Here is a 22472-nt window from a genome sequence, read left to right on the forward strand (position 1 = left end):
AGCGCTGGCAGGAAACCCAGAGCGGCTGCCAGTCAGGGTGGACAATATGGATCTCGATGGACCAGTGACCTGATTCTGAGGGAGGCAGATTCCCTCCCTGCTTCCCTCTCAAGCTGCAGAGACGTGGAATGCCCTCTTGCTTTTGAAACATCCGGCTGCTTCTTGGGCTGGTTTGTTTTCGTGTTTCTCTGGAAGCAGCTGGGTTGTGACGAATAATAGCGGGATTTCCTTTGCACCACCTCCTCAAGAAAAACCTTTGAAGGCCCGCAGGCTGGGAAGCGGCTGCTTGCTTGCTTGCTTCCCGGCCTTCTTCCCGAATACCTCGCCCTGGCGTTCCAGCTGAGAGCTTTCCGTGGATCCGTGGAGGCCCCCTTGAGACCCAGTCAAGGAACAGCTTTCTCTCCCTCCCTCCCTCGGTCGTGACTGCTGCCGGCTGCTTGCTTGGCGAGCCGGAGAGCCCAGATGAAGGGGGCGCAGGGAGATTCGGCTAACAAGCCCCCTCTTGGCTTCAAAGGCAGGGATGGAGTCTTCAGGAACGCGGTTACAGAAGACTTGACGAAGCGGTAAGGGATTGCGCGGGGACGAGATCAGAGGATGCCGCAGCCAGAGCCCAGTCACAGAAAATCATTCCCCAAGAAGGGAGCCACAGCGCCGGTACAGCAGATTCATTTTTCCAGAGCAGCGGTTTCTTTTTCTTACTCGCGGAGATGCTTCAATTGCAGTTTGCTTTCTGTCTCCCGCAGTTGTCCCCCGGGGAATGAAGTGGGCTGTTGTTTTTTTGTAGGGGAGGGTAGTATCACCTGGAGAAGCACCCAAAGTCTTAAGTACCTAACGATGTCATTGAGCTACTACCTCATTGGGGGGGTGAGGGTGCTATTGGACAGTGCCTGTGACATCACTGCTGGCTGGCGCTCAGGGTGGTCCTCACCCTCTCTCGTGCTGTGCATTTCTGGAAACTTAGAAAAGAGGTTTCTTTTCCTTTTTTTTAAAAAAGCAGTAGGTTTCTGTTTTGGTAAAATCCTTGTTCACTTGGGTGGGTGAGCTATCCAACAAGCTCTTCAAATGCGGGAGGGGAGTGCTTCATAAACAACACCCTTCCGCCATGAGAGTCTTTTTGAAAGAAAGAAAGAAAGAAAGAAAGAAAGAAAGAAAGAAAGAAAGAAAGAAAGCCTTTTTTGCTTTTTATTAATGCATTTTCACTCCAGTTTTGTGAACTAGAGTGCAAGAGAGAGAAAGAAGGGGAGAGTGGGGGAGAAGGAGAGAGGGGGGAGGGAGAATTTATTGGACAGAAAACATGTCCTCCGTAAGAAAAGAACAAACTGTGTGTTTTTTCCTAGGCCAGCCTTTCCCAACATGGTGCACCCACCCAGATCTTTGCTGGACTTTAACTTCCAGCACCTGTGCTGGCGGGGGGGGGGCGAGTTACAGTCTGGCAACATCTGGAGGGCACTGGGTTGGGAAAGGCTGCCTTAGAGCAGAAATGCAATTTGCCTGTGTTCATCTCTGGGATTGCACAGGCACTAGGAAATGCACACCTGTGAGGTAATGCTTAAGAAATATCACATGAGTGGGACTGTTCATCAAGACCCCCATCGCAGACCCACCGCAGGCACCTCCATCTTCAGGCTCAGACTGGTAGCAACTGAGGGAGCATGGCCTTCTTGGTGGTGGCCCCCAAATTAAGGAGCGCTTTCCCCAGGGAGGCTTGCTTGCCACCTACTTTACTGGGGCTAAGGTGAAAGGTGAAGCTGATTTGAATCTCTTGTGGTGTTTCAAATAATAGAATCATAGAAGTGTAGAGTTGGAAAGGACCACAAGGGTCATCTAGTCCAACCCCTTTCAATGCAGGAATCTTTTGCCAGATTGGGGACTCAAACCCACAACCCTGAGATTAAGAGTCTCATGCTGTACCAACTGAGCTATATTGGGTGAATATCATTTGTTTGGTATTGTATATACAGTGGTACCTTGATTCTCAAACTTAATCCGTTCTGGAAGTCCATTCCGAAACCAAAGCATTCCAAAACCAAGACACGCTTTCCCATAGAAAGTAATGCAGATCGGATTAATCTGTTCCAGACTTTTAAAAACAACCCCTAAAACAGCAATTTAACGTGGGTTTTACTGTCTAACGAGACCATTGATCCATAAAATGAAAGCAATCAACAATGTACAGTGGTACCTCGGGTTAAGTACTTAATTCGTTCCGGAGGTCCGTTCTTAACCTGAAACTGTTCTTAACCTGAAGCACCACTTTAGCTAATGCGACCTCCCGCTGCCGCCCCGCAATTTCTGTTCTCATCCTGAAGCAAAGTTCTTAATCCAAGGTACTATTTATGGGTTAGCGGAGTGTGTAACCTGAAGCGTATGTAACCCGAGGTACCACTGTATTGTGGTCACACAATCAGTCGGTGGCTGAACTGGGTTCCACACAGTCGCAAAAACAGAACAAAAAACGCAAAATAAATAGCAAAAACAGACAGACCTCAGCGTAACACTCAAAACGGAAGTGTGGCTCTCAAATCAGAAACGTAACACTCAAAACGGAGCACATTCGGCTTCTGAAAAAAGTTTGCAAACCAGAACACTTACTTCCGGGTTTGCAGTGTTTGGGTTCCAAGTTGTTTGAGTACCAAGGCGTTTGAGAACCAAGGGACCACTGTATAATGTTACTGTTGGTCTCCTTTTCTGTTTTGTTTGTGAGTGCATTTCAAATTGTGTGCGTTGCAAATGGATTGGTTTGAACTTTTGACACGTGGAGGTGTTTGTCTCCTTGGTGGATTTTGATTGATTGATTGATTGATTGATTGAAAGGCTGGATACAGTCGTAAGCAGAGACCTGCAGCTGAATCAGGCCAGTGGTCCCTTCTAGTCCAGCATCCTGTTCTCACAGTGGACAGCCAAATTCCCAATAATATGGGAAGCCAAGGATCCAAACGTAGACCCCTCTCCCCCTCCTGCCATTTCAGCAATGGTTATTCAAAAACATTGCAGCCTCCGAAAGCGAAAGGAGAGTGTAGCCGTCGTGGCCAGGAGCCACCAATCGTCTTATCCTCCAGGGCAGAAGGGTTTTAAATCAGTCGATAAAAGCATTCTCTAGAAATGCACCTGCCATTCTTGGTCCAGGAGTTGCTCGCAATTTCATCTCTTCTCTGCTGATGTAAGCTCCTTGCTTAAAGGTAAAGGTACCCCTGACCGTTAGGTCCAGACGTGGCCGACTCTGGGGTTGCGGCGCTCATCTCGCTTTATTGGCCGAGGGAACCGGCGTACAGCTTCCGGTTCATGTGGCCAGCATGACTAAACCGCTTCTGGCGAAACCAGAGCAGCGCATGGAAACGCCATTTACCTTCCCGCCAGAGCGGTACCTATTTATCTACTTGCACTTTGACATGCTTTTGAACTGCTAGGTTGACAGGAGCAGGGACCGAGCAACGGGAGCTCACCCCGTCGCGGGGATTCGAACCGCCAACCTTCTGATCGGCAAGCCCTAGGCTCTGTGGTTTATTTTATATATATATATATATATAATATTTTATTAAGTTTCTTTTCTTACAAACACAGATATAGAGCATAGAAATAAGAAGAGATAAGAATAGATAAAGAAAGAAATATATAGATAAGATCCAGCTTTCCATAATATTTTTCACAATCCAATTGGACTTCCCCACATCCTCCAAATCCTGCGTTCCCTGCAATAAAAACATCAGCAATTTGTTACCTTATTTCATTACTTGTTATATCTTTCAGTTTATCATGTTTCTAAGTTCATGATTGTATCCCAATTCTTATATGGTTAAAATAAACATGATAAGCTTGTCTCATGATTCCGCCTTTTCTTTCTTATACCTTAATTCTGAATTCACATCATCACGTTACTGAAGCTAGATTTTCTTAGTCATGCATTTTTCTTAGCATTCATACAACTTATGGTATTTTTGCAAATAGTCCTTAAATTTCTTCCAGTCCTCTTCCAGTGTTTCCTCTCCCAAGTCCCGAATTCTGCCAGTCATTTCGGCCAGTTCCATATAGTCCATCAACTGCGTCTGCCATTCCTCCAGCGTGGGTAAATCTTGTGACTTCCAATACTTTGCAATAAGGATTCTTGCTGCTGTGGTAGCGTACATAAAGAAAGTTCTGTCCTTTTTTAACACTTTCTGGTCCACCATACCCAGAAGAATGGCCTCTGGTTTCTTAGGAAAGGTATACTTAAATACCTTTTTTAGCTCATTGTAAATCACTTCCCAGAAGGCCTTCACTTTTGGGCAGGTCCACCAGAGGTGGAAGAATGTCCCTTCAGCCTCCTTACATTTCCAACATTTATTGTCAGACAGGTGATATATCTTAGCAAGCTTGACTGGGGTCATGTACCACCGGTATATCATTTTCATAATGTTTTCCTTCAAGGCATTACATGCTGTAAATTTCATTCCGGTGTTCCATAACCTTTCCCAGTCTTCAAACATAATGTTATGCCCAATATCCTGTGCCCATTTTATCATGGCTGATTTAACTATCTCATCCTGTGTGTTCCATTTAAGCAGCAGGTTATACATTCTCGAAAGTGTCTTAGTTTTTGGTTCTAACAATTCCATCTCTAGTTTCGATTTTTTCCACCTGGAACCCAACCTTTTTGTCTATTTTAAAGACCTCTTGAATTTGAGCATAGTGTAACCAATCTTGCACCTTATTTCTTAGTTTTTCCAAACTCTGCAGCCTCCAATTGTCTTCAGTTTTTTCGATTACAGTGGTGCCTCGCAAGACGAAATTAATTCGTTCCGCAAGTCTCTTCGTCTTGCGAGTTTTTCGTCTTGCGATGCACGGTTTTCCATAGGAATGCATTGAAAATCAATTAATGCGTTCCTATGGAAACCGCCTTCCCCCGACCTCTTCTGGCGGGCGGCATTTTAAAATCGCCCGGGACAGCGGAGGACTTCTCCGCTGTCCGGGGCGATTTAAAAGCCCCTGGGAAGGCAGGCAGGGGGGGACAAAGACTTTTGCCCCCCCCCCCGCCTGCCTTCAGAAAAGGTCCAGGACAGGCGCGGACCTCTCCGCAAGCAGCGCGCTCCTTGCGGAGAGTTGCAAGCGCGCCCAGGCTTTCCCGCCCCGCCGCCGGGCTTCGGGACATCGTTCCGATGCCGGGCGGCGGGGGGAGGCTTTCTCGCCCCGTCGCCCGGCATCGGGACGATGCCCCGAAGCCGGGCGGCGGGGGGAGGCTTTCTCGCCCCGTCGCCCGGCATCGGGACATGGTTCCGATGCCAGGCGGCGGGGGGAGGCTTTCTCGCCCCGTCGCCCGGCATCGGGACGATGCCCCGAAGCCGGGCGGCGGGGGGAGGCTTTCTCGCCCCGTCGCCCGGCATCGGGACATGGTTCCGATGCCAGGCGGCGGGGGGAGGCTTTCTCGCCCCGTCGCCCGGCATCGGGACATGGTTCCGATGCCAGGCGGCGGGGGGAGGCTTTCTCGCCCCGTTGCCCGGCATCGGGACGATGCCCCGAAGCCGGGCGGCGGGGGGAGGCTTTCTCGCCCCGTCGCCCGGCATCGGGACGATGCCCCGAAGCCGGGCGGCGGGGGGAGGCTTTCCCGCCCCGTCGCCCGGCATCAGGACGATGCCCCGAAGCCGGGCGGCGGGGGGAGGCTTTCCCGCCCCGTCGCCCGGCATCGGGACGATGCCCCGAAGCCGGGCGGCGGGGGGAGGCGTTCCCGCCCGGCCGCCCGGCATCGGGACGATGCCCCGAAGCCGGGCGGCGGGGGGAGGCTTTCCCGCCCCGCCGCCCGGCTTCGGGACATGGTTCCGATGCCAGGCGGCGGGGGGAGGCTTTCCCGCCCCGCCGCCCGGCATCGGGACATGGTTCCGATGCCAGGCGGCGGGGGGAGGCTTTCCCGCCCCGCCGCCCGGCATCGGGACATGGTTCCGATGCCAGGCGGCGGGGGGAGGCTTTCTCGCCCCGTCGCCCGGCATCGGGACGATGCCCCGAAGCCGGGCGGCGGGGGGAGGCTTTCCCGCCCCGCCGCCCGGCATCGGGACGATGCCCCGAAGCCGGGCGGCGGGGGGAGGCTTCAAAAGCCGTCCGGGGGCTTTTAAATCGCCCCGGACAGTCCCGGGGCGATTTAAAAGCCCCCGGTTAGGCAGGCAGGGGGGGCAAAGACTTTTGCCCCCCGCCCGCCTTGGGAAGAGGTCCAGGACCTCTTCCCAAGGCGGGCGGGGGGGGCAAAAGTCTTTGCCCCCCCTGCCTGCCTTCAAAAGCCGTCCGGGATAGCGGGAAGCGCTTCCCTGCTATCCCGGACCGCTTTTAAAATGCTGGCGGTGGGGAGCAAAGGCTTTCGCCCCCGCCGGCCTTCCTGGACCTCTTCTGAAGTCCGGAGGGGGGAAAAAGGCTTTGCTCCCCACCACCAGCATTTAAAAAAAGGTCCCCGAGATTTCCCTATGGGCTTTCGTCTTGCGAAGCAAGCCCATAGGGAAAATCGTCTAGCGAAGCGTCGCAAAAACCGAAAAACCCTTTCGTCTTGCGGGTTTTTCGTCTTGCGAGGCATTCGTCTTGCGGGGCACCACTGTATTTCCCAGTATTTTGGCCAGTGGGCCTCCATGTTAAGTCTTTTTCGAGCCTTGGCCTCCACCGGTGATAGCCACCTCGGGGTCTTACTCTCTAATAAGTCTTTATATTTTATCCAGACCATAAATATTGCTCTTCGGACAATATGATTTTTAAACAATTTGTGGACTTTTACCTTGTCGTACCACAAATATGCATGCCAACCAAAAGCATTATCGAACCCTTCCAGATCCAGGACATCAGTGTTTTCCAACAAAAACCAATCTTTCAACCAGCAGAAGGCTGCAGATTCCCTAGGCTCTGTGGTTTAGACCACAGTGCCACCCGTGTCCCACCCAAGCTCCTTGCAGTTTAACTATGCACTACGTAAAGGAACTCCTTCCTTTTCTCCGTCCCGAATCTTCCAACATTCAGCTTCATTTAGATGCTTGTGAGTTCCAGCATAATGGGGTGGGGTTGGGGGTTGGGAACCTTTCTCTATCCGCTTTTCTTCACACAATGCATAATTTTGCAAGCTTCTCCACCCTCTCGATCCCTTGGGATGAGGCGTTGGCCTGAAGCCCTCGCTGTCCTGCTTTTGCATCAGCTTGCAAACCGTTTCCCCAAAAGTTGCACTTAAGTTCGTGTTTTAGGGTTTGGACTTGATATCCCTCTTTATCACTACCCTGCGGAGTCTCAAAGCGGCTAAAATTCTCCTTTCCCTTCCTCCCCCACAACAAACACTCTGTGAGGTGAGTGGGGCTGAGAGACTTCAGAGAAGTGTGACTGGCCCAAGGTCACCCAGCAGCTGCATGTGGAGGAGCAGGGAAGCGAACCCGGTTCACCAGATTACGAGTCTACAGCTCTTAACCACTGCACCACACTGGCTCTTCTCCACACTGGCTCTCTTTTAAAATGTGAAATGGTTATTTCTAAATGTTTGGGCGCAGGCCGGACGGTAGAGGAAAGGGAAGCTTGGGGGGTAAACAAGAGGGAGAGAACAAGGTGGTTTGTGCCATTATTTTAAATTGCAAATCACCCCGCGGGGCACGGGCGGAAATGCTGTTTATGCATGTGCTAAATAAATAAATAGCAATAAAAATATAAAATGCATCTTCGGGATAAGGCAAGCTGCAGATTAAAATGATCAATGAATAATGGTGGGTTGGGGGGGAGATCAATATTTTCTGGTGTGGTCAGTTTCTTCAGTCTCTTGCTGTGTCTTCGCTTTCTTTTCCATCCTGGCATCCTCCAGATGTTTTGGACTACATCCAGATGTTTTGGACTGGCATCCAGTTGCCAGGGGCTGCTGACCTAAAGAGTAGTCAGCACAGTGCCCTAGAACTGATGGGAATTATAGTTCAGAACTTCCAGGGCAGTGTCAGAAACTCAGCTACATAAGCCAGGTGGCAAATGGCTTCTTAAGCCAAGCTTGTGGTCAGCAAAACGGAATACAGTGGTACCTCAGGTTAAGTACTTAATTCGTTCTGGAGGTCTGTACTTAACCTGAAACTGTTCTTAACCTGAAGCACCACTTTAGCCAATGGGGCCTCCCGCTGCTGCCGTGATGCCGGAGCACGATTTCTGTTCTCATCCTGAAGCAAAGTTCTTAACCCGAGGTAATATTTCTGGGTTAGTGGAGTCTGTAACCTGAAGCTTATGTAACCTGAAGTGTATGTAACCCGAGGTACCACTGTACCTAGTTACCATTATGGGGCAAGTCTTATTTTTTAAAATGATGGACTGATTGTGATAGATTCTCAGTTAAATATCTGGCTGGTTCAGATAACCAGTTAAGAGCTTTGAAAAATTAAAAAGAAAAGTCTCTTGATCCAGGAACAGCCCACATATATATTGGCCTATTCCCACTTCTTTTTATTAATGACCATTCATAAAGCAATATTCTTCGCAACAGTGAGCAGGACAGCGGAGTGGGGTAAGTCAAGAAAAGCTACAACAGTTAAATTGGCAAAGATATATAAATTGAAATCCAACCTCTGTTGGAGATGTGGTGGAGTAATAGGAACAACAATACATGTGTGCTGGAGGTGTGAGGAAATTAAGAAATTTTGGATAGTAGTACACGAAGAACTAAAGAAGATGTTGAAGATATCAATAACAAAGAAACCAGAGACATATCTCCTTGGATTGATAGATGAAGAGATACCATGGGGGAAAGAAAGAATTTTTCTATATGCAAGTACAGCTGCTAGAATAGTGATTTCTGCTAGGTGGAAGTCACAAACTATACCCACAAAGGAGGAATGGATTTGTAAACCGAATATTTAATTTTGGCAAAATTAATTGCTATAAGAAGAAATTAGTCGAATCAAAAATTTAAAAAAGGAGTGGAAATGTTTTGATGAATATATGGCAAAATGCTGCTCAAAAAATGAAACGCTAATATGCCTAGATTAAAATGTGAAGTACTGAATGGAAGAAAAATTAGTAAGGGAAGATAATAAGAATATATAGATGATTTGAGAAGATTGTAGAATGCAAAGATTATTGTAAATTGTTTAATGTGGAGGAAATCGAGTGGGGGCGAAGGGAAGTGGGAGGAAGGAGAAAAGAATAACATGATGGATTGAGGAAATATAAATGTAAATGTATGGGGGTGGGGAGGAAATGGTTTGGCTTTGGTACATCTATATTGTAATGTAATATATGAAAACCAATAAAAAGAAAAAAGAAAAGCTACAACAATTACCGTATTTTTCGCCCTATAGGACGCACTTTTCCCCCTCCGAAAATGAAGGGGAAATGTGTGCGCGTCCTATGGGGTGAATGCAGGCTTCAGGAAGCTATCCACAAGCCTGGGGAGTGCGCGGGAGTTCCCGCTGGTCTCCCCAGGCTTGCGGATAGCACCCTGTTCTGGGGGCTGGGGTCGGGGGAAGCTCAGGCTTCCCTCGGCCCAGTCCCGCACCTGGGGGGGGGGATAATTTTTTTTCTTTATTCCCCCCCCCAAAAAAAAACCTAGGTGCGCCCTATAGGCCGGCGTGCCCTATAGGGCAAAAAATACGGTAACTACAACTTTGTTCACTGCCCCTGCTCAGGCTGCACACAAAAAGCAATTTGCTTCCTGAAATTCATTCCGATAGTGCGGATAAAATAGAACGGATAGAATTCTACAAGATGGGATCCTAGTGTGTGAAAACAAGATCCAGGGATCCGCAGGTGGGGATATAAGGCGACAGCCTGGCGCTCGAGCATCTTCACTCGGTTGCAAGTGGCCGAAAGCCAGTTGAAATATGTGCCTGGCGCCTGGCTAATTTTGAACCCTGTTCCAGAGGCAGACCTGGGCCGAAAGGAAACGCAGTTCCAAGAGGAATGCTGGATCAGGCCCATGGCCAATCTAGACTGACATCCTCACAGTGGCCGCCCAGATGCCCACAAACAGGATCTTAGCGCGAGAGCAACATTTCCCTCCTGCCATTTACAGCAACTGGTATTTAGAAGCGCCTCTCCCTATTACCGTGGAGACGGAGCGTGGCCCTCCTGGCTAGTAGCCACTGAAAGCCCTCTCCTCCTCCATGGATTTGTCTCCTCTTCTGTCAAAAACATCCATGTTGCTGGCCGTCGCTGCCTCCTGTCCTGTGGCAGGGAGTTCCATAGTTTAATAAATAAATGTTTTATTTACACCTCGCCCTTCCCGGTTCAGAAAACCGGGCTCAGGGCGGCTAACAACAAATTTAAAACACTTAATTGATGCAACAACAAAAAACACAACAGCATAAAATACAGTATAAAACATGGATAACAATAAATTCAGAATTCAAAAATCAATTTAGAGGGGGAAATCCATCCAATAAGCATTCGATGATCACCAGGGCTAGCTGGCTAAATTAGTCCTATTTGGGCCAGTGGAGGAGACCAGGGGAGAATTAGGTGTGGGATCCCAGAGCGGGGAATCTTCATAAAAAGGGGAAGGGGAGGGAAGGAAGGGGAATAACAGATCAGGCTAAGTTCAGATTGAAAGCCAGGCGGAATAGCTCTGTTTTACAGGCCCTGCGGAAAGAAGTGAAATCCTTTAAATCCTGAAGGCTGCCCTGTTTAGGGAAGTTTTTAATATTTAATGCTGTATTGCTTTTAACACTTGATTGGGAGCTGCCCAGAGTGGCTGGGGAAACCCAGCCAGATGGGCGGGGTATAAATAATAAATTATTATTATTATTATTATTATTATTATTATTATTATTATTATTATTAGACTGTGTGCTGCACAAAGAAGGGCGCTTCTTCCTTTTCTCAGTCCTGAGTCGTCAGTTTGGGGTTGGTGGCAGCGGCGGCGTCTGGCTTGCGCCGGATGTTTAGATTTTCTGATGGCAACGGAGGAATGGAAAACCCCAGAGGGATATCCCCGGCTGTCATTTACCAATAACGAGGACAAACTAGATTGCCACCAGCTTGTTCATTTGCCTGCTCGGCAAAGCTTGTCACTTAACGATGGAAATCTCAGTTTGACTCTCTCATTACTGCAGTCAGGGATGTCGTAGAATCGAAGAATCGAAGAGTTGGGAGGGGATCCCAGCGGTCATCTATTCCAGCCCCCTGCAGTGCAGAAATCACACCATGTCTGTATCTGTATTGGAGTCAAACTGGGGTCTGGTGTTGTTGTTTTTAAAAAGGTGCAACTTGAGAAATCAGTTGCTCCAGTTGTAGCTCTCCGGGGTCTCTGAGGGACGGTGTGCCTGCCGCAGCCCTGATTGACTTCTCGCAAAGCGAGGGGTGGATTGGGTCCCTCCATTGAGCTGAATGAAGAGGCTGCGGCAGGTCAGGGGATTCTGTGCGCCTGACTCCTCCTATTATTCATTTTTCTTTATTTGTGTAGCCGAAACAGCTGCAAAGCAAGATACATAAAAACAAGATAAAATACAGTCATACCTTGGGATAAATATGCTTCAGGATGGGTATTTTTGGGTTGTGCTCCGCGGCGACCCAGAAGTAACGGAGCGTGTTACTTCTGGGTTTCACCGCTCGCACATGCGCAGACGTTCAAAATGATGTCACATGCATGCGCGGAAGTGGCGAAATGTGCAGATGCGCGGTCGCATCTTACGTTCCGTTCGCATCCCGAGATACCACTGTACACTGCAAAAGTTGAGATAATAATGATAATAATGATAATATTAGTAATACGTTTTTATTTATACCCCGCCCTCCCCGGCCAGAACCAGGCTCAGGGCGGCTAACACCAATAAAATTACAATAAAACGTGAAAGAAAAAGAAAAAAACAGTTAATTAAAATACGGGTTAAAATACAGTTTAAAATGCAGCCTCATTTTTGTAGTAGCCCATAAACCAAAACCATAAGGGAAGGGCAGCATAAGGGTCAGACTGAGTCCAAACCAAAGGCCAGGTGGAACAGTTCTGTCTTGTAGGCCCTGCGGAAAGATGTCAAGTCCTGAAGGGCCCTGGTCTCTTGTGACAGAGCATTCCACCAAGTCGGGGCCAGTACTGAAAAGGCCCTGGCCCTAGCTGAGACCAATGTAACCACCTTGCGGCTTGGGACCTCCAAACTGTTATTTGTGGACCTTAAGGTCCTCCATGGGGCAGACCAGAGGCGGTCCTCTAGGTATGAGATAATTATTCAAACCAGGCGTTCTGTCCAATAAAAATGAGCTCTACATATAGTCCATTCAAACCTTTCTCAGAATTGCCACTGTAATGGCAAAATGGGCTGCCTGCTCAGAAATGTTAAGCGGACCTAATAGAAAGTTGATCAGTTATTTATTTCAGAAACTTTATACGACTCTTGATCTGTGTGTGTGTGTGTGTGTGTGTGTGTGTCAAAGCAGTTCACATGAAGTTTCAACAATAACACCAGGAATTTTTTTGCAGCCATACTTTAAAACTTAGAAAAGTTGAAATACTAAAAGAGGTGAGAACTACCTCAACTTCCTAAACATCTAATTATCCAGGATATGTTGTCAGCTGTGAGTTTTAAATCTTTGAAGAAAGCTGTTCTTAAGTCCCCATCAACTGGGCAAACAAGCAAGTGATGGGGTAAAAATTCAGACACATTACCCAGTCAGGGAATTCTCTGTGGATTGTTGGGATTTGTGAACAGAATATAGAGTTCTTGGTGGTGCGCAAGCTTAACATGACTCAACAATGTGATGCAGCAGCAAAAGAAAGGCTAATGCTATTATGGGCTGCATGGGCAGTAGTATAGTGCGTCCAGGTCAAGGGAAGTCATAGAGCAATTCTATTCTGCCTTGGTCAGACCACACCTGGAATACTGTGTCCAATTTGGGACACCACAGTTTAGGAAGGATGTTGACAAGCTGGAAGATGTGCAGAGGAGTGCAACTAAGATTATCAAGGGACTGGGATCCAAACCTTATGAGGAACGGTTGAAGGAGCTTGATATGTTTACCCTGAGAAAGAATAGACTGAGAGGAGATAGGATAGCCATCTTCTAATATCTCAAGAGTTGTCACATGGAAGAGGGAACCAGTTTGTTTTCTCCTGGTCCGGAGGGTAGGACTCGAACCCATGGCTTCAAGTTACAGGAAAAGAGATTCCAATTAAACAAGATGAATGGTGAGAGCTGTTCGACAGTGGAAAGGGGTGGACTCTCTTTCCTTGGAGGTTTTTAAGCAGAGGTTGGATGGCCATCTGCCATGGCTGCTTTAGTTGAGATTCCTGCATTGTAGGGGGTTGGACTAGATGACCCTCGGGGTCCCTTCCAAGTCTACGATTCTATGCTTTGCACATTAGTTCCTGTGTGCTGAAGGTCTCTCTCATTCCCTCTCGCTCACCTTTCCCTTCCCCTCTTTTATTTTTCAGGGTGTTCAAGAAAGCCAGTCCCAATGGGAAGGTAAGCTGAACTTCTTCGCCAGTTCTTTGGGTTTCTTTCGTTTGGGGAAGTGGGAGAGGAGAAGAAGACGGAGGGGGGAAATGGGATTTTGTTCTCATTATTTATTTCTGGGAATGGGGAACTTGCATCCTCCCTCCCTCTGGATACAGGACTTAGACTCAGAATAAAGCCTTCTGCTAAAAGCTTTAAGGCATCAATGAGTGCGGCACGTCATCAAGGCAGGGCACAGCAGGTGTCAGGCATGGCTACACAAGCTTTGCATATTCTAGATGGATTGTTGAATATTCCATTATTTGATAAAAGTTTTATTATGACTTATTTGCATTGGATTGGATTCTTATGGGGTGTGCAATCTTTGTTGTATATTTCATAGAATCAGAGAATCATGGAGTTGCCCGTCTGGTTCAACCCCCCGCAATGCAGGAAGAATATTTTGCTGTGTCTCCTTCTTACAAGCTGCCTTGTGTATTTGTTTAGTCGTTTAGTCATGTCCGACCCCCCCTGGACCAGAGCACGCCAGGCACTCCTGTCTTCCACTGCCTCCCGCAGTTTGGTCAAACTCATGCTGGTAGCTTCGAGAACACTGTCCCACCATCTTGTCCTCCGTCGTCCCCTTCTCCTTGTGCCCTCCATCTTTCCCAACATCAGGGTCTTTTCCAGGGAGACTTCTCTTCTCATGAGGTGGCCAAAGTCTTGGAGCCTCAGCTTCAGGATCTGTCCTTCCAGTGAGCACTCAGGGCTGATTTCCTTCAGAATGGAGAGGTTTGATCTTCTTGCAGTCCATGGGACTCTCAAGAGTCTCCTCCAGCACCAGAATTCAAAAGCATCCATTCTTCGGCGATCAGCCTTCTTTACTGTCCAGCTCTCACTTCCATACATCACTACTGGGAAAACCAGAACAGAATAGAATGGAATGGAATGGAATAGAATAGAATAGAATAGAATAGAATAGAATAGAATAGAATAGAATAGAAGACAAGACAAGACAAGACAAGACAAGACAAGACAAGACAAGACAAGACAAGACAAGACAAGACAAGCTGTAGTAATTGCTTCTGCCCCTTCACATAAATATATCTTTCTAGTTGTTTGTTTTTGACTGTAAGCTTCCTTGAGTCGCTGTCTGGACTCAATAAATAAGAGTTATGTGTAGCTTTGATTATTCTGCGAACCACCCTGAGATCTTGTGACGGTCCATAAATTTAATAAATGCATGAATGTCAAAAAAGGAGACCCCGACTAAACGTTAGGAATAACTCCCTGGGTGCAAGGGCTTCGACTCCCTCCGGAGGTTGTGGGCTCTCTTTCCTTGGGGGATTTTAAAGCAGAGGTTGGGCGGCCACCTGTCAAGGGTTCTTTAGCTGCGATCTCTGCATTGCAGGGGGTTGGTCTGGATGACCTTTGGGGAACCCTTGTAGCTCTACAGTTCTGTGATTCTAAGACTCTTTGCATCGCTGTGGCAAGAAAAAAAAGCAACTAATGGCTTTAATAAATAATTATAATAGTGAGCATACTGGCAAGCTTGTTCAGCATGCCAGCATCCACCATTTGGGCCGTCCTTCATCTTGCCAGCAGGCTAAGTGCTTTTCTTCCAAGGCAACAAAAGCCTCCTTACATACCAGCATCTTGTTGCTAGGCGAGCTCACCTGAGCTGCCTCAGCCTGACCCTGATACACATCACTCAGTGCTCTTATAAGAGGGGAAGGAGGATGCTGAATCGGATTGGCTGAAGGCAGAGAGACAGTCCCCAGGCCTGGAGGGCTTGCATTACCCTGACTGTGCAAGGCTGGGAGAGATGGCTTTTAACTGCGTGAGTGTCTGGAGGCGGTTGGAGGATGGACGGCGGCTAACAGATTGAGGTTGAATCCTGACAAGACAGAAGTACTGTTTTGGGGGGACAGGAGGCTGGAGGGTGTGGAGGACTCCCTGGTCCTGAATGGGGTAACTGCGTCCCTGAAGGACCAGGTGTGCAGCCTGGGAGTCATTTTGGACTCACAGCTGTCCATGGAGGCAAAGGTCAATTCTGTGTCCAGGGCAGCTGTTTATCAGCTCCACCTGGTACTCAGGCTGAGACCCTCCCTGCCCACAGACTGTCTCTTCAGAGTGGTGCATGCTCTGGTTATCTCCCGCTTGGACTACTGCAATGCACTCTACGTGGGGCTACCTTGGAAGGTGACCCAGAAACTGCAGCTAATCCAGAATGTGGCAGCCAGACTAGTGACTGGGGGCGGCCGCTGAGACCACATAACACCAGTCCTGAAAGACCTACACTGGCTCCCAGTACATTTCTGAGCACAATTCAAAGTGTTGGTGCTGACCTTGAAAGCCCTAAACGGCCTTGGCCCAGTATACCTGAAGGAGTGTCTCCACCCCCATCGTTCTGCCCAGACACTGAGGTCTAGCGCCGAGGGCCTTCTGGCGGTTCCCTTGCTGCAAGAAGCCAAGTTACAGGGAACCAGGCAGAGGGCCTTCTCGGTGGTGGCACCCTCCCTGTGGAACACCCTCCCACCAGATGTCAAAGAGGAAAACAACTACCAGACTTTTAGAAGACATCTGAAGGCAGCCCTCTTTAGGGAAGCTTTTAAGGTTTAATAGACTGTTATATTTTAATATTCTGTTGGAAGCCGCCCAGAGTGGCTGGGGAAACGCAGCCAGATGGGCAGGGTATAATGAAATTATTATTATTATTATTAACATTTTCATTATTCATTTTGGGCAATGAAAACGAAAGACTCGGCTGGGTCGCTGAAGACTCTTTCTGACTCGGCTGCGGGGCTTGCCTCTGAGCTGACTCCAAAATTGCTTCGTTGCATTTCAAATACTATTCCCCCCCTCCCCTTTTCCCATGGGACATGAGTTTCTCCAAAGCAGGACTCTTACTTGCTGTGGGTGGGTGGATAGCGGGGCTGAACCCAACACCTTTTGCGAACTAGGAAACACTGTTTCTGCAAATTCAGAACAAGAGGAATAAAACAGGCAAACACCCAGAGCTTTCTCAAAAGGCATTCTGAGTATTGGACGGGACCGTGGTTCAGTGGTGGAGCAGTGTTCAGAGGGTCCCGGGTTCAGTTCTGGAGGTCACAAGGGTGACGTGGTGGTGGGTGGAGGACATTGTTTCAGAGAGCTTTGGCTCTGTGGACATTTCCCTTTGATAAACAATAGGTCTGCATGGAACAAAGAGGGACAGGCTGGAATTGGGGCAGCCAGCCTCAGGGGGTGGTAAAGGGGTGCAACAGCAGTGGGAAGGTGTCAGGATGCCTGGGTCCCCAACTCCTTTTCAGGCAAGGAAAAGGCAGTTTCCAATGGGCTCTCCAGATGACCTATTTAGTGAGCTTTCATCCTCATTTGCCTGCACTAAGCTTTCCAGGATGTTGTGTTACATCTGGTGTTGACATTTGTTGCGATTTTGTTTGTGGGGTGCTTATACAACTCTGAGCGCGCCTCCTGCCCTCCATCTTGATTTGCTTGTGGCATGTTTACACATCTCCCCATGAGTCATTGGTTGGCGTCTCGCTTTTCCAAACCACAAAACGTCCAGCTGTTTTGCTTTTTGAAGCAGATTTGTTTTGCCGTGTGTCAGAGCACTTCGATCCACTTCAGTTGTGTTAAACTAGCTGTTGCACGACACCACAATGTCTGAGAGGGAGTCCAAGGCTTCACTTTCCTTGGAATGAAGGTCAGATGAGACTGCGGTGTCTTTAGAATGCAGTGGTACCTCAGTTTACGAAATTAATCCGTTCCAGAAGTCCGTTCTTAAACCGGAACCGTTCTTAAACCGTGGCGCACTGTCCCTAATGAGGCCTCCCACTTCCAGTGCCCTTCCACTGTTCGGCTTCCATTCTTAGACCAAAGTAAAGTTCGCAAACCTGGATACTACTTCCGGTTTTGCAGAGTCCATAAACCGAATCGTTTGTTCTTAAACCGAGGTACCACTGTATCTGGTTATACAGTAGACGCTCAGGTTGTGAACATTATCCGTGCGGGAGGCACGTTCACAACCCGCAGTGCCGTGCCTGCGCACACACGGGTTGCGATTCGGCGCTCATGTGCAAAGCACAATTTAGCGCTTCTGCGCATGCGCGACTGCTGAAACCCAGAAGTAACCCGTTCTGGTACTTCCGGGTTTCGGCAGGTCCATAAACCGAAAAAACGCAACCTGAAGCATCTGTAACCCGAGGTATGACTGTATTTCCACACATGTATATAACCTGAGTATAAGATGGAGTGGCTCAGAGCATCGATACCCCAACAGATCTTGCTTCTCCATTTGCCACCGTTGTGGATCCAGCCCAGAGCAAGCAGGTCTCTGTGTCTCCATCCCCCAGCCGGCTTTCAGCTCAGCTCAAACACAACACTCTGGCTTCTCCTACCCATCAGATAGGTGAGGGGGCCAAGCAATTCGCCTAAAGGGTACTCTCGCTTAGTGCAGCTCTTGCAACCCAGCTTATTCTTTGGGAATGCTGTTGAGGACACTGAAGTGGCCAGCAAAGGCCATTGTCCTGCAAATATTGTGCAGATGCCTGATTATCGTCTTCCAAAACAACTACTCTGTTCTGAACTTTAAAATGGGATAAATAAAAAAATTAAAAAATTGTCCAGTAGCACCCTAGAGACCAACTAAGTTTGTTCTGGGTATAAGCTTTCATATGCACGCACATTTCTTCAGATAAATGGAAAGCATAATACCAGTGGTCAACAAAAGAGGTTCAAAGATGCTCTCAAGGCAAATCTTTAAAAATGTAGTATAAACACTGAGAATTGGGAGATACTGGCCTGCGAGCGCTCCAGTGGGAGAACAGCCTTTACCAAAGGTGTCATGGGCTTTGGAGACGCTTGAACTCAGGACGCAAGGGAGAAGCGTGCTAAGAGGAAGGCACGCTTGGCAAATCCTCACCGTGATCAACTCCTGCGCAGAAACCAATGTCCCCACTGTGGAAGGACGTGTGGGTCCAGAATTGGCCTCCACAGTCACTTACGGACTCACTGTTAAAACCATGTTTATGGAAGATAATCTTATTTGGCTACAAGGGATCGCCAAAGAAGAAGACCTACAAATAAACATGTCTGAGCAGCACAGCAACATCCTCTGTTAGATTCCAACCTTCCTTGGGCACAGGACCCAAAACATTGGAAGGGACTCCAGACATCATCCAGACTGAACCCACCCCCAACCGAAAACATGATGTTTTGGTATGCACTCGATTCCTTCTTGCATGATAATGACACCTTCACAACCACCCTGCGAGGTAGGCTCGGCTGAGAGACGATGACTTTTCCATTCCCTCATGGGCGCCTCTCCTGAACAGAGAAGCAGGTGTCTGTCCACCTGGGCTGACCGCCGGTGACCCAGGCCTCTCCAGGGGCAGACAGACCTTCCTGGCGGAGGTCATTCCAAGGTTGCCGTTGAGCTGCATTCACAGCTGGAGCTCAGCTTTCAAAGAGATTTTGAGCCACCCCGGTATCCTTCGCAAGGACCTATCTGCCACCGAGGCAGATTCGTCAGCAGGCGACTCTTTTGATAACTGGAGTTGTTTTCTTCCCAGATGTCGGCTGCCGGCGACGGTGAGTCATGCAGCCGCCTCCCGAGCCCAAGCCCTCGAAATGTGATTGAGATGGAGGCTTATTCAATAACCTAATTGGATGAACTGCAGGGTCAGGGAGCTAATCAGCTGCGCCTGGAATTCCTGGGGCTTTGCAAAAGCAAGACTAACGCGCTTCGTACGGCTGATGCCGAAGCCCGGGGGGGGGGTTGGGAGAAGGGGGAGATGGAGGCAGAGTCTGGGGGAATAAGAGGAGCAGGCGCAATGCAGAGAGCCCTGCTAGATGGCTGATTGTAGAATCGTCAAGTTGGAAGAGTCCCCCAGAGGTCAAACATGAGATCTCACAAGAGCTTGGATGCTTTAGTTGCTGGGGAAACCCAGCCAGATGGGCAGGGTGAAAATAATAAAATTATTATTATTATTATTATTATTATTATTATTATTATTATTATTCCGGTTCCTGCGTTGCAAGAGCAGTGGACTGGATGATCCTTGGGGGTCCCTTTCCATTCTTGCCAGTCCTGGGCTGGGCAGCCCAGTGGCCGGACTCATCCTAGGACAGCTTCCCGCAGCTGGGCTTAAGAGTCAAGAGTATTCATATGTGGTTCTTGTGCTAATAATAATAATAATTTATTATTTATACCCCGCCCATCTGGCTGGGCCTCCCCAGCCACTCTGGGCGGCTTCCATAGAAACCAAAAATACAGTAAAATATCACACGTTAAAAACTTCCCTGAACAGGGCTGCCTTAAGATGTCTTCTGAATGTCAGGTAGTTGTTTATCGCTTTGACATCTGATGGGAGGGCGCTCCACAGGGCGGGCGCCACTACCGAGAAGGCCCTCTGCCTGGTTCCCTGTAGCTTTGCTTCTCGCAATGAGGGAACCGCCAGAAGGCCCTCGGAGCTGGACCTCAGTGTACGGGCAGAATGATGGGGGTGGAGACGCTCCTCCAGGTATACTGGACAGAGGCCGTTTAGGGCTTTCAAGGTCAGCACCAACACTTTGAATTCGGTAAAAGCTTACTGGGAAATGATATATAATGAAACAAAAAGGATGTTGAAAATAACCTTTGTTAACCCCCCTCCAAAACCCAGAAGCTTTTGGGAATTACAGGGCCACAACTACTTAACCTGTATAGAAACTTATTCATATATGCTACTACAATGGCAAGAATGTTACTCACCCAAAAATGGAAAGAAGCTAAAGCCCCAGCAAAGGAAGAACAGATACAAAAATTTATGGAATATGCAGAAACGGCAAAACTTACCGGAAGGATAAGAAATTCAAGATAAAAACCTTTTTTTTAATAAAAGAATGGAAATGGTTTATTGAATACTCACAGATAAACTGTGAGCAGATAAGAACATTGGCAGGACTATTGTAATAACCTGCCGTTTCATAAGAGTTTATATTTAAAGAAGACGAGTAAATGAGCAAATTAAGTCAGTTTGGACGTGCAGAAGATATTAAAAATAAATTTAAGGGACCGCAGAAAGAGGGGGGAGGAAGCCAAGTTTTGAAATGTCAAAATGATTGTGAAATTAGTGAAATGTATAAACTTGAAAAGTATATTTTGAAAAAAGAGAGTGGAGGGTACCTGCTGATGTTTTCTTTTTCCACACCCGCTTCTCTCTCCCTTCCCACTTGAGAGCTGGGCTCGTAATTGTTTTTAATGATGCGCCTGATGTAGCCACCCCTGTGATTAAACCACTTTAATGTGGTCCTGTTCAGGCAGCGCATAAAGGTTTGAGAGGAGCTCTCTGACCTTCCATGAACTGCTTATCTCTGGCCTTCCTGGAGGCTGGAAGGGAAGAAGGGAAGGTCTGCATTTGAATTTGAATCGAGTGGATGACTCACTGCCTCTGCCCCAGGAGCACCAGCGATTCCTGGAGTGCCTGTCCCTGTTTCCGAAGGGCCCTATCCTGCACTGCCTCCCTCTCCACTGGGGCGGCTTCTTATGGCAGTCTCATGGGCACTCTGCGCTCAGCAGACACCCCCACAACTGAGGGTTTCACTTACCGGTTAAGCAGGAAGATGGTCTGCATCAGCTCTGGTCCTAATGTTAGGGAGGTTTAGGCCTGGGCAATCTATCAATGAGTGAGAGCAGTGAGAGATTTTACTTTCTTGGGCTCCATGATCACTGCAGATGGTGACAGCAGTCATGAAATTAAGACGCCTGCTTCTTGGGAGAAAAGCAATGACAAACCTAGACAGCATCTTAAAAAGCAGAGACATCACCTTGCCAACAAAGGTCCGTCTAGTTAAAGCTCTGGTTTTCCCAGTAGTGATGTATGGAAGGGAGAGCTGGACCATAAAGAAGGCTGGTCGCCGAAGAATGGATGCTTTTGAATTCTGGTGCTGGAGGAGACTCTTGAGAGTCCCATGGACTGCAAGATCAAACTTATCCATTCTGAAGGAAATCAGCCCTGAGTGCTCACTGGAAGGACAGATCCTGAAGCTGAGGCTCCAATACTTTGGCCACCTCACGAGAAGAGAAGACTCCCTGGAAAAGACCCTGATGTTGGGAAAGATGGAGGGCACAAGGAGAAGGGGACGACAGAGTACGAGATGGTTAGACAGTGTTCTCAAAGCTACCAGCATGAGTTGAACCAAACTGCGGGAGGCAGTGGAAGACAGGAGTGCCTGGCATGCTCTGGTCCATGGGGTCACGAAGAGTCGGACACAACTAAACAACAACAACAACAATATATCAATATATCATCCAAAATCGGTTTGAAGTGTATATCATGATAACCCACCTCATAATTTTGGACCTGCCAATGTATTGCGGTTCGTGGCATGTTTGTCTGCTATGAAAAAATCACGATGTGCCAAAATATATAGAACAAAAAATGAATGTTGGAAATGTAAGGAGAAGGAAGGTACTTTTTATCATATGTGGTGGACATGTAAAGAGGTAAAAGCATTCTGGGAAATGATATGTTGTTTGTTGTTGTTGTTTAGTCGTTTAGTCGTGTCCGACTCTTCGTGACCCCATGGACCAGAGAATGCCAGGCACCTCTGTCCTCCACTGCCTCCCGCAGTTTGGTCAAACTCATGCTGGTAACCTCGAAAACACTATCCAACCATCTCATCCTCTGCCGTCCCCTTCTCCTTGTGCCCTCCATCTTTCCCAACATCAGGGTCTTCTCCAGGGAGTCTTCTCTTCTCATGAGGTGGCCAAGGTACTGGAGCCTCAGCTTCACAATCTGTCCTTCCAGTGAGCACTCAGGGTTGATTTCCTTCAGTATGGAGAGGTTTGATCTTCTTGCAGTCCATGGGACTCTCAAGAGTCTCCTCCAGCACCATAGTTCAAAATGATATATAATGAGTTAAAGAAAAACTTAAAAACACCTTTGTTTAAAAAAACCAGCAGCTTTTTTATTGGGTTTAGTGGGTAGAGAGATACTGAGACAAGATAAAAAATTATTCTTCTATGCAACAAGTGCAGCAAGAATTTTGTTAGCCCAAAGATGGAAACAACAGGAGCTACAAACAAAGGAAGAGTGGCAGTTGAAAATGATGGACTTTGCAGAACTGGCGAACTGGCAGGAAGAATCCTCAACCAGCGAGACCAAG

General features: G+C 48.0%; 1 protein-coding gene across 3 annotated transcripts in view; it reads left to right on the forward strand.

Annotated features, from left to right (window-relative positions):
* Positions 1-22472, forward strand: part of ARRB1 (arrestin beta 1) — a 118134-nt gene that overhangs the window by 62687 nt on the left and 32975 nt on the right. Inside the window, exons 1-2 of one of the 3 annotated variants that reach the window (XM_081909972.1) lie at positions 267-563; positions 13322-13352. In XM_081909972.1, coding sequence (XP_081766098.1) covers positions 463-563; positions 13322-13352 — 132 coding nt within the window. In that variant the 5' untranslated portion in view covers positions 267-462. Of the gene's footprint in view, positions 1-266; positions 564-13321; positions 13353-22472 lie in introns of those variants that run through there. The other 2 variants (XM_081909973.1, XM_081909974.1) reach the window with 2 other exon arrangements.

Source organism: Podarcis melisellensis (genome assembly GCF_964234715.1).
Source record: "Podarcis melisellensis genome assembly, chromosome: 4".
Taxonomy (NCBI): Eukaryota; Metazoa; Chordata; class Lepidosauria; order Squamata; family Lacertidae; genus Podarcis; species Podarcis melisellensis.